Source organism: Pezoporus wallicus, unplaced genomic scaffold, assembly GCF_028554395.1.
Source record: "Pezoporus wallicus isolate ANWC-B61680 ecotype Strahan unplaced genomic scaffold, APGP_CSIRO_Pwel_v1 contig_5261, whole genome shotgun sequence".
NCBI lineage: Eukaryota > Metazoa > Chordata > Aves > Psittaciformes > Psittacidae > Pezoporus > Pezoporus wallicus.
Genome location: NW_026642423.1, coordinates 5,801,122 through 5,813,987, shown reverse-complemented (window position 1 = coordinate 5,813,987; position 12,866 = coordinate 5,801,122). Strand labels below are relative to the sequence as shown.

The following is a 12,866-nucleotide window of genomic DNA, read 5'->3' as shown; positions in this document are numbered from 1 at the left end:
TTGGCTCTCAATCTCATGCAGTAGCACTCCTCCTGTTGTGGTTATGCTGTGTGTGTTTATTGGAAAGCTGAAGGCAGTTCTTGACTTACTTCTACTGGGTGTACCCCACTTGCAGAGCTTTCCTTTGGTTGTTTTAGCAGCTTTTACAGGGTCTTTAAAATGCTTGCATTGATGTAAAGGAAGCGTCTGCTGATTTTTTTAGTCTTAAGAATCACTAAAAATCACACCCTAATGAAATACAGGTTTCTTCCAAGGGGTAGATTGGTAAACAGGGGCACTATTGAGTTCTGCTGCTGGGATTTCCATCTGTTGGGTTCCACTGGTGTAAGGCAGCCTAATAGTGTGTTTTAGTAATGGTGTGAACAGTATCCAATTACTTTTGATGTTCTGGATGAAATTGGTAAAACTTAGATGTACAGGACACATCTAGAAAGCTGGGATTTTATTGAAAACAAGTCACTCATGTCCTTTTCTAGGCTCTCGGTCCAGAGCTGGCTGTGGGCACACTGCTTTCATCCTGCCTACTCCTTTTAACCAATTTTGCTATTCATTTACTTGATTTCTGTCCAACTTCTGGGAGCTGGGAATTCGGAAATTGAGACTCATGTCTGTCTTTTCCACCTTTGCTGCATGTACTGCAGGCACAGGCTGGGACAGTATGAGATGCTTGTCTAAATGACAATGCTGCTGGCCCTTACTGGTGGCAGTATCTAAAGGAAATACTCTGAGTGGCTGATACCCCAGCTTCCTAACATAACATAACACTAAAAGTGATGCAGGTGCCTGGGAGTCTACAATAGATTTATCATTCAGTACTTTTCAATCCATTCTTTTTTACTTGCTTCTGTGTTTGTAACATGTAAATCTTTAGTTTGACCATTATTCATGAAGTATCTGGTGTTTGGGTTTAGGCGCTCTGCTTGTGCAGTCAGTATTGTGCTTCATCTGTGGTATGCTCTCATGCAGTTAAAGTGCATTTTCTTCACTCTTCATGCTGCTGCTGTTAGCTGTTACGGAGGGAGAATGTGCTATGTGCATTCATTAATTTTATTTTTGTTTTAACCATTTGCATCTCTCCCTGTCTAAAGAGCCATTGCTGGTTTTAGTAGGGTTGTATTATAGACAAGACTGACAGATCTTCTTTACTTAAGAGAAATGACTGCTTGTGTAAACCTGATGTGAAGGCTGCCATTATTTACATACAAGCATGAGACCCAAGAATGAGAAGTTTGCTTCTAGAGAGTCCTCAATTTCAAGCAAGTATGTGTGTGGAAGACTTGAGAGTGTTGCTTTCACCTGCAGTTCATCTGTCAGCTTTTTTGCTTGTACTTCCAAGGTGGGATTATTGTACTCATGGACCACAGTTTCATCCAGTTCGTATAAGTGTCGGTCTTATTTATTATAAGACCATCTAACTCGAAAGTTTTAGACATCACAGCGATCTAATCAACTTAGTCAATAGCTCATCTTGTATTGTCTGTCATCAAAGGTCAACCATCAGAACCATTAATTCATCTGAGATATGAGCTGGGTTTGCAAAACTGGGAGGGATTTGACAAACCAAGAATCTGGCAGTAGTCTGTATTTAAATTTTAAAGCCTAAATATGAAAGTTTCTATTTTGTTCTGTACTGTTTTACTTGAAAGGGTAATAATAGAGCCGGTATATATTATCCCATGGAAGAACTGTAGTGGAACTTCATTAGCTTGAGTCTAGGCATCTAGCTTCTGTGTACAAACCAACAGATTTGGATCCTGCTTCCCAGGAAGGTGGTAGAATCACTGTCACTGGGGTGTTCAAAAACTGTGATGCCCTCAGTGACATGGTTTAGTGGTAGCCTTGGCAGTCCTGGGGTAATGGTTGGGCTTGATGATCTTAAAGGTCTTTTCCAACCTAGTTGATTCTATGATTCTGTAAGAATATGTATATTCTGAAGCATGCAAATGACACTTTTTTTTTATAAATACAAGGGTGCTATTAAAGTATTAGCAGGCTTGTTTATATGTGCCTCTGCTACATTGTCATCAAAAGTGGTAGATTACATTTTACTCTCTGAATGAGAAAATTCCTTAAAGGCTTTTTCTGAACAGTTTAAATATGCTACTGCCTTTTCAAAACAGCGAAGGAAATCCCGCTTTAGTCATTAAATTCTTCAAGGTAAACTCATGACAATTAAGTGCTATTCTTTTACCTAAGAAAACATAGTATTCTTGACCAGACATGAAGCTTATTAAATAACTTTTTGCAAACATCTTTCATACGAGAAAGACACAGAACTTGCAGAGGAATAATCCAGATCTAAGTATCTAAAATGGTCATGTAAGAAAATAGTAAAATTCAAATCCTTGATGTTAAGCAACCTTCTGACAGCCTAGCTCTGCTTTTCCTATTTGCTAGAAAGTAAAACTTCAGCTAGAGTAAGTGTGATTACTTTTTATTATGAAAGCAGTTTAATCTTTTACCACTTTGTTTTTTGGCCAAAGAGTGTGCACGTGATGAGTTCCCGTGACACGGCTGGTAGGCAGGAGCCGTATTAGGCTGTAGGAAATTGAACACTTGACAGCTGCTAGACCAAAGAGTCTTGTTGATGTATGTTTTTGTCAGAGTAAAGAATATAATTTAGAGCCACCCTTAAGTGCACACATCTCCATCTGTGTGCATATAAAACCATAAATACAAGGTTTTAGAAATGTTTGAGGAGTAGAAGTTAGTTTTTGTAAAAGATCTGAAGCTGCTGCTGTCTTAAAATTCAAACACCTTTTAACCTGTCTTTCAGGTAGTCAGGTTCTAAATGTTTTTTCCCAGTATCTTTCATTGGAGAAAAATATCTTTGCAAGTCTGTGCAATACACCTTCTTTCTTTAGGATATTTATTCATGGCAAAACTTCCCTTATGAAAGGCAAATCTATGTAAAAATAGCATATTAGTCTTGAAAGACTGCTTTTGAAAGTTTTGACTTGCTGTTTTGTTCCAGAGTCTGTTTATCTTATAATTACAGAAAAAATACTCCAGAAGGGTTTCTTTTAGCCTCACCTGTTTTGCATGTTTTGTAAAAGTAGAGCTCCCCGTAGTGATTCAGAATTCCTGCTCTACTTGAATAACAGAACTTGGATTGCTTAAGAAAAAAGCAGACTGTCAACCAGACATTTAATGCTGCTGCAATTTCACATCACAAACACAGCTCAGCATGTTAAGGTAGTTGGTTTGTAAAGAGCCTGAGTGGGCTGCTGCAAATTATAATTACTAATGTGATAATTACCGTAACTAACAGAAATGTAACTTGACTTTGAGCTTTCTGTCCTCATTAAACTTGTTCACCTTCTCTGAAACTCTCCATGCTGCATGCTAGCACGGAGCAGTCGTATCCCCCGACCCAGCATGAGTCAGGGGTGCAGTCGTGATACCAGCCGTGAGAGCAGTCGAGATACAAGCCCTGCTCGGGGCTTTCCTCCACTTGGTGAGTACATGTAGGCATTGGAGCTTTAAGGGTCAATATTTATTTCCTTTTTCTCTTGTTGTGATTACCCCTTCAAGACACTGCCAGGTGGAATGAGCTTGTTCCCTGTCCTCTGTTGGATTTCTGACACAGTCGCTGTTTCCAACCCTGCTTCCCTTCTGTTTTCTTCTGCATGCTTCAATTCTGGTTCTTGGCTTTTCACTGTTAGCAGGAAAATAGTTTAGTTTGAACTTCTGTAAGTTTTAGTTTTATTAAAACAGGTCATATGGGGCTGCTGTGCTTAACTTGACAACACTGATGGAAATCTACAGGAGAGCCAGCCTCTGTTTTCTAGGTCACAGTGAAGCAGTCTATAGTGTTGTAGCCTGTTGTTGGGTGACTGATTATTCATGATCTGATTTTCTCACAGCTGGTACAGTAACAGTATATCATTTCTGTACTAAATCCTCCAATAGAGATAGCTCTTTTTTTTTTTGTAGTTGTTTCTCACAGTGTTGTCAATCATCAGTTAAAAAGTTGCACGCACCATTTTGTAGGAAACTTTTTCAAGCAGCCTAAAATCCTGGAAAGGCTGAGGTTTTAAAGGAGAATAATTGATATGCAGTTTAAGTGTACAGTACAAATAGAAAATCTCATTATGCTTACCACATGCAGAAGTTTTTCTGCACAGTGCTGAAAGCAGCAGGATAGTTAATGTTTCTGATCAAATACCATATCATATATTCAACCAAATACATTACTTGTTGTATGAACAAGTCATCATGTCATCTCAGACATGAAATATAGTTGATCTCCAGGCACTCCTCATTTATGTAGTAATTTCACAGCTGTGCATGTGGTATTAAAAATGTGAAAGAAGCTCTTACAGATTTCATTAAGGCTGAAGAGTGGTATTACACGATCTGTTTTACACATAGTAACAAAATACAGGTATTGTGTAAATGGAGCATAGAATTTTTGGGCTTAATTCTGCAACTTTATCCAATTAGGGAAAAAAATTATGAAAAATATAGACAGATGGGCAAATTTTTTCTGTTTGCTTCTTATATTTAATATATTGTACTTTAAATAATCCTTTAAACTTATGTAGATGTTATCATTTTTGATTTGGCTATCAAATGCAGAGGCTGGTTGCCTTCATCCATATGAAATCATTGGTAAAAATCCTGTTGGTGTAAATGGTGTAGAGTGGATTCTTCAGGTTAATATTAAGAGGCTTTTGGTTTCAAAACTTCATTCTTTTGAGCTATTAAATAATCTGTATTATTTGTCATATCTCAATTTTGGGTGGAAAATGGGAGGAGTTCATCTTGAAATAGATGAACTTTTTTAATTGATTAAATGAAGCTGATTTGATACCAGAACCATAAATGGATAGTAGATGCACAATGGCATCTCGTTTTTATAGTTCACTTCCTAGCTTCAAGATTGGATGAAGCTTTTTTCTCCAGCCAACGTGTATAATCAGGGTTAATTCATCAGTGTTCTATGTCATTGTGCTGTTTTGTTTATTTTATTGAAAATACATTCCTTGAAATACTATCTTGAGCCCTTGTTCTGAAAAATATCAGAATCACAGTTAGTGAATTTTGAATGCCACCATCTTTACTGAGTCTGACTCATACACTGACTGTATGATTTCAGTTACAGATGTCTGTTACACTGTTTCTAACAAACATTATTTTGGCTCACTATATTTAATTGTCTGAAGATTAATACATTTCTAGAAATACATTGTTATTAAGTCATTAAGGTAACAGGGGGAAGTAGTATCAATGCAATAGTAACCCAATATGGTTGTTATCATATTGTCTTTTTTTTCATTGAAATGCTTTAAGCTCATGTTCATGAACTTGTTAATTATGTAGTATGTACTTCATCTGAAGGAAATTTATATTGTTAATTTAAGCCAAAACTGTATTACTCTATTATAGTATTTCTAGAACTCAGTTAATCTTACATTAATTCTAAGATAATATAATCCTACTATGCATGGTCTATTTTTGTGCATAAAGTTTAACTTCTATATTAGGGAATTATACCTAAGCTAACTATGTGTAAACAACAGGATTCTTGCACTTAACAGTATCATGGTCAGTGTCAACACTGATATCCTGACCTTGCTTTATTCTGGGGCTGCTGTGCAGGTATGCATGTCTGTGCACCAAGTTTCTGGCTTCATCAGTTAGGAAACACCAGTGAAAAGTCACTCTACACATGGCCTCCTTGCAGAGATGTGATTTTTTTTTTTTTTTTTCTTGTTTTGTTTTTGTTGTTCCTGTTTCTTCATGGGCCTTGATCTTGCAGTGACGTCCACAGGGGCACAGCGGATGGCTTGAGAGAAAGCAATTGCAAGCTCAGAATCTTAATTGTGAGGTTCAGTCCATGATCCTGCACTGATCCTGCAAATCTTTCATGAGTTATTTATGGTGTCGGTGAATTGTTCTCTTGAATAAATGCATGTGTTCTCCATGGTTAAAGACCACATTGCATATTCTGTACAGCTTCTAGTCAAGCTCTCACAACTGGGAAAAAAATGAAATTGTATTTTTCTCACTTTGCTGATTCCTGTTTTATAATGTTAGCATCTGTGTTTATGAATGCTCTGCCTTGAACAGAAGACTTATTTCTTTTTTTCTGCTGCACACGTATATGCATCATTGACAAAGCCTGTTTGTATTAGAAGATGATTCTGCTTTATTTTTTTCAGTTTCTTGACAATACTAGGTGTTAAAGTAGTAAGGCCCTGAGGGGTGATGAATTGCTCAAATGGGCAATCAGTTGCTTGGGTCAGTTGCTTTGAGCTAGGTGAGCATGTCATTGCTAGACACAGGGAAAGCCTCTTTAGAAAAACTAGATTTCTGTAATTTGGAAATGACTGAACCAGTTTTCCATTTGCTTTCATGAAAGACTCGCCTTTTTGCTGATTCCATGAACTGAAAACCTCTCCAAAGGCAATTTGTGATTTATGTGCTGCTGACAACTGGGAATTGAAGTGGGAACTGTGTTTGGCTTCAGCTCTTCTGCTACTGTATGTGTTCTGTTGCTGTTAACAATTTGTATACATGTGGTGTAATTCTAGATAGGTGTACAGTCTTGCAGTTCAGATTATCTGTGCATGTACATACTTAGATTCAAGAAACATGTATGCAAAGTTTGTTAAAAGCAAGAGACTTTTGGTAGTAGCAACAGCTATGATACGTGTGTAAATGTGTTTACTTGGAAAGGAAACCCAACCCAAGGACCTATAGGCAGTGGTTGGCTGACCTCCCTGTATGACTCTTTCTACTTATGTGGTTATTCATTCTCTTTGTTAACATTGCTTTTTTATGCATAGGCTAGAATGTTGTGGAAAAATATCTGCAAGCACAATTCTTATGCATTCATCATGGCTTCACTTCAGGGTTTAGATTAAGACACATCTAAATCCTGCTCTGTAATTATGTGCTCCATGTTCTCACGATGGCCGTCTTCCAGATCTGTGGTTCTGGAATGTGACTGATGTGCACTGGGTTTTCTTTTGCTGAACTGCACTGGGTTTGGGACTGTTACAGATGAGTTTTGTCATGCATTGTGTTTACAGTCATGGGGGATAAGGGAGAAGCTACAGATGGAGGTGTTGCTGTGGGGCTTGCACCGTATCTGTTATGCATTCATATACAGCATCATTTCCCTGTCACTATGAAATACCTTTACCGGTAGCAGTCTCGCATCCCCTTCGGATTGTGGCATTTTCTGTCTCGGGTTAAATGTGTGTTAATCCTGTGGGTGTTGCCATTCCTTCTACTTGCAGCTTCTCGACGTCATTCCAGGTCCACTAGTGCTCTCTCCACTGCTGATTCTGTTGGGCAGTCAGGTGAACAAGCGCTAACTGCATGAATCCGCTTCTTATACGTAGTCTTGTTTTACACCATCTTAACATTTGCCATCACGTGCATCAGCTAGCACTTGGCATGTGCTTCTCATCGCTGTGGGGCTTTTTGTTCCGTTTTTGTTCAACGTGGCTTTTTGGTTTGAATTTCAGTTATTGGATGTTCTTAATTTTATGTACTTGAGGAACATTGTGAACAGTGTTTAAACAAAGGGTGATCCAGGGCTTTCTCAATTTTCCCGTAAATTGGATCAGTTGTGCAGCATGGGGTAAATCCTGACTGATGCAGAGAACTTCCAATTTCTATTTCCCCTTTAGCAGTGGTGCAGTTCCCAATGCCTAGAACCGAATTGCAGTGGGTTTCATCCCATTTATTACTAAATATTCTGGACTCCTGTCTCTGTTAATGAAAGTATTTGTGGGATCCTCTCACACAAGAACAACAAGAATTAAGCACCTCATGAGCTTTCAAAATGAACTTTGGAGCATACACAAGTTGATCCATCCTTCATATAAATCTGAAGGCCCTGTCCAAAGCATACCGAAGTTGTTGAAAAAATTATTCCTGTAATTTCACTGGGCTTTGGCATCAGGAGACTAATGCTTACATATAATGAGAAAAATCTGCAGATTCCAGTTGCTTTTTCCCCCTTCCTGTGCTGGAGTCACAGTTATGGAGAACCTGTAACTCCCTTTTGAATCAGGATATTTCACTGGAAGTCTTAGAAATGAATGAGGGCTGCTAGCTTTGGGACAATAAGACTTAATTGTGGGGAGAAAGATGATGTAGAAGATGAGGGCTTCAGTGTTTTCTTGGAGGCTGAAATTGTATAAAGATTTAGTGATACTGAAAGTTATTAATACCCTTCAGGTACAGAGTGAAAAATACTGTTTCTCATAAGTTTGGTTAAATGACTGTCACTTAACTAGAACTCTCAAAACATTTCCCGCATCAAGTTGCTCAGCAGAAATGATGCGAGCTGATTTGACTGGCATTTTTCAAAGTAACAAGCCAAATTTGTATTTAACAAAAATAACTGAAAACTTTTCAAATACCTCAAACTGTAATACAGGTTTAAGCTTTGTTTGCATTCAACTTCCTGTGATAATCATTTAATGCTTGACTCCTGTGCTTTGGTGCAAAGCATAGTCAAATTCTATATGCTTGCCTGTGTCAAAATCTCCCTAGAAATGGCAAAATCGGGCCAAAAATGGTGATTGCAAATTTTCATCAAGTTTATAACAAGTGTCATGAATCTAGCTGGGGAGACATGTGGCCATGTATATTCTGGGAATTTGGCCAGAGTATATTCTATTTATTTCTTGTCCTGTAACATTGGGCAAGAAAAGAGCCAAATGTGTTCCAAGCCCCGTGTAGGAATATGCTGAGGTCTGTCCTAAGGTATAAATTCTGCACACAGGTATGGCAGCAGTGTCTTGGGGAGAAGCCCTGAGTGACTTGGGTGTTATGAATTAAAAGTCACTGAAAGAAGTATTTCAGAAAATTACCGATAGCCATGGAGACAGATAAAAGCCAGCGTGCCAAACTTACCTTTTTTGTTAAGAAAAGCTCAAATTTGTTTCTTCATGCTGGGTGTTTAATTGATTTACAACTGAATTACTTTGTCATTCTGTTCTTCATTTTAAAAAACCCAAACAATCTCCCCTTTTCTAATGTAATACTAAATTTACGTGAAAACAAATGACAATGGGTTTTTTTGATGTTATTTCAAAACTTAAATCCAAAATCTGATTGGAGTAAACTTGAGTAATGTCATTGAGTAGAGTTTAAATATGAAACTGAGTCCAGAATTTAACATTTACAGCCCTTGTACTGTACCAAATATCTTTTACAATTGGGGAAAAAAACTTGCCTTCTGTACATCTCTGTAGTAGTGACTTTAGTTTCAATCAGACCTAATGCACTGTCGTCTTCTTTGCTGCTATTTGAAGTGTGCTCACCTTTCCATTTTAAGGATGAAGTACTGTTTAAGCTAAATATTTGAAATGATTCTTCAACCCAAGTGCATTAAAAAAGGGGATAGTAATAACACATAAAACTTTTATTTCTTTGTGAAATGTCATGATTTGATTACTTTTTGGCAGTAGTTCTAAGATTGTTCTTGTTTTGTTTTTTGTTTTCTTTGTAATGTGTTTTGTAGAAGGTGTGCTTTTGTTGTAAATCAGAAATGTCTTGTCTGGGTACGTAACTCTGAGAAACAGTAAATTTTGGTAGATAACACTTCTCTCTGAATTAAATACTAATCTTCAGGGTTGTTTTTCCTCAATACTTCAGATTTAAAAAAATATCCCCTTGGGAGTTTAATCTCTGAAACATTTGGGTAAGGCTTTGGAATTAGGACAGTAGTCTGGCAAACTTCATTCTCCGATTTAAATTATGCATATCAGTGTGAACTAACTCCTTAAAATCTGTTTAAGCGCAGTAGGTTTATAAAGAAGAAAGCAATGAAGTTCTGTGATAAGCACAGTGTTTTTCCTGAAAAATACAGTAAGATGCTGCAGATCATGTTTGACCTCAGTCCATGATGCAATTAGGCATTTTGATAAGCAGTGGTTTTCCTTAATTAAATTAAATATAGATGAACTAATAAAAGACCTCTGTGACTTGATCCCTCTATCTTGCTGCTTGATGTTTGCCTCCAATGCAGATCAGCTGAAGGTCTCTTAAATGGGTTCATGCAGCTTGATTTGCACAACACTGAATTTGCTGGCAATACTATTAGTGGCACGTGTGGGTGCAGGGGACAGAGGCGTAAGGTGTGTCCCAGAAGGGATGTTCCTAGTCCTTCTTGAGAAAAGACAGGCCCATGTGGAAACAAAATCTTGGAATGCCAAAACCAATTTCTCTTTGCTTATAATCCAGAGCCCTTCTAGGAGGACTGTTCTGTCAGAGCCTGGCCTGTGGTCCTCAGGTCACAGATTCTGTCATATTCCTGCTAGCATGCCTTTCTGAATTTGGCCTTTGCCCAAAGAAACTGATTTCAGTAACTTTGCAAATAATAAACTAATTATTATGAAGAGTGTAAATGACATTTTAGACTCAATCCTCTTGCTTCAGATGCCACTGAGTGCTTTGCCATCAAATTTCAAGAGAGAAAGATTGATATTGTTTGATAAAAAAAAAATCTATTTTGATTATCATAGAGCTTTTAAATGGCATTTAAAATGCTTATCAAGAACAACATAAAAATTGGAGGCACTTCACAAGCATATAATAAACCTTATTTTTATACCGTGGTGCCTAGGGGGATATTCTACTGATTAATCAAGCCTTGAGAAATAAGATAGGCAATCTGGTGCTACTAATCTTACATCCTTGCCTGAGAAAAAGCTGCAGGGTAGATGAATGCTCAGGTATTAACATGTTCTGACACTGGCCACAATTCTGTCTCTCTAAAGTTAATGAGAAGCTTTCTCTTGATTCCCGAGTGCGCCAGATTGGGACTGGCCTGTCTGCCTCTGACATTAAAATAAAACTTGGAAACAACTTCTGTGTTAAAAAAGAAAGAGAGTAGACATTCTGCTTCCCAGCATAAAAAAATAAACCAAAGAAGCTGCCCTGAGGATCCAAAATTATCTCTGGGGCCCAGCAAACAATAGTTTATTTCTTACTCTAATGGCAAGCTTTCTAGAGCTGTGGATAAAAGTGTATTTAATGGAAAAGCACTGCAAGTTCCCAGAGCCTGTGGGGAAAGCTGCTCGGCACCTGATTAGGATTCCAAGTGAATGTGAATTCATTTAACAACCCTTTTCAATGTTGTCTTTTGTGCAGACCGGTTTGGACTCGGACAGCCAGGCAGGATGCCTGCTTCTGTGAATGCCATGCGAGTCCTGAGCACAAGCACAGATCTGGAGGCTGCTGTGGCCGATGCACTGGTAAGAGGAAAAATACAAAATGCTTCCAACACCGGAAAGTGGCTTAAAGTTACCTGTACGTATGTTCTCCTCGTTCTAAATAGCTTTGTTCTGATTGTGCCGGTGTCTGATGCTGTAGAGTTAGTTATCTTTTGCTGTTTTGTCTTTAGGTATATTGGCAGCAATGTTTGTTTCCTTATTTCATGTTAATTCTCCACAGTTGTTGTCAAACTGTGGCTTGGTGCTAGAGCTGCAGGATGGGTTGAATCAGCTGTTAGTCTTTCACTTGGCTGTTAAATGATGTATGTGGCACTGTGGGGGTGCTCAGCACCTGCGGGATCAGGGATTTCCATCAGTCCTGTTACCTATATGAAGACTATGTCAGGAAAAGTGTTCTCTATTAGTGTTGATTCCTTATCTGGTTTAGAAAATAACTAAGAATTTCACAAGTTCCTGCCTGTGTTATTTGCACCTGTCTAGATACTTGAATCAGCTTGTAACTTGGCTTGCCTGTAATCAGTACCATCTCATGCAGTTAAATTGAAGTAATTTGTCAAGTTTGCTGCTAGTACTTTCAAACATTCAGTACATTTCTAAGTAAATTCATTGTAATTTAAAAAAAAAATTTTTGTCCTGTACAATCTTACTGTATTATAACATCTCTCAGCTAGAACCCAGAAAGTGTTTTCTGCTCTTCAGAAGGCAAGTGTTAAGCCTGTGGATCTACCTTCAGTATTTGGGGTAGAGAGGATGTGTATAGGCAGGAGCAATTATTGTACAGCATTAGCTGGGTACCAGTATACCTTGGGTCTTCTCCAGCTCAAGACCTGAGGGGAGGACTTCCAAATGTGTCTTGAGACAGATATCTCAGATCTCTATGGAGAATGAACCACGTCCCCAGAGTTTGTGATAGGTGTCCTTTCTCCATTTCCTAGTTCACTTTCCCTAAGGATTGCGAACATTTTCCTTTTTATATTCGATTATCACCCAGCTCATGTCACCCCCATTTCTAGACAATTATTAGAGTACTCTTAGACAAACATCACTTTTTTCCAAAATCTGCCATTCAAAAGAAAAGGATATGTGACTAATGTATAGGTAGGACAGTATATGATAGATGGCAGTGTTGCATTTAGTGGGCTGAATCATTAGTGGGCATTTTCATTACCAGACATAACAGCTTGTGAACAAATTTCTGCTCTCGGCACCTCAAATTTGCCACCAGAGCAGTTCAAGGCATAATTATAGATGATAGCTTGCTTGTGTAAATGAAATCAGGCTATATCCATGAATGTGAGCAGCTGCTCAGTACAGGTTTCTTGGAGGAGGGGGTCACAGTGTTTCAATTCACTGCTGATCACTCATCTCTCTTTAGTGTAACTTAATATTCAGGTAGACTTACTGTTCCCTTTTAAATATTCCACTCTTTTAAACAAAAAAGACATTATACTGGAATGTTAAAATCTGAAAGGGTTGAACACTTCAAAGGGAAATCCTTAAGTCTAGCTGGATACTAAGCTGCTGACTTGTTTGATCAATTTGAATTCGTATGGCTTTAGGGGATGCAACATGATCTTGTTGTTCCTTTCTTTCCCTAATTTGCTCTTCTCACAACAGGCAATTTACAAATGCTCCTTAGGCTTCTTTTGAGAGAGTGAAGCA

General features: G+C 38.1%; 1 protein-coding gene across 4 annotated transcripts in view; it reads left to right on the top strand.

The window, feature by feature from the left end:
* The window catches only part of CLASP1 (cytoplasmic linker associated protein 1), a 173,397-nt gene that overhangs the window by 109,497 nt on the left and 51,034 nt on the right, over window positions 1–12,866 (top strand). For 3 of the 4 annotated variants that reach the window (XM_057430127.1, XM_057430126.1, XM_057430125.1), the window contains one exon: window positions 11,122–11,225. In XM_057430127.1, the coding sequence (XP_057286110.1) occupies window positions 11,122–11,225 (104 nt within the window). Of the gene's footprint in view, window positions 1–3,349; window positions 3,458–7,250; window positions 7,314–11,121; window positions 11,226–12,866 lie in introns of all 4 variants that reach the window. The other variant, XM_057430124.1, reaches the window with a different exon arrangement.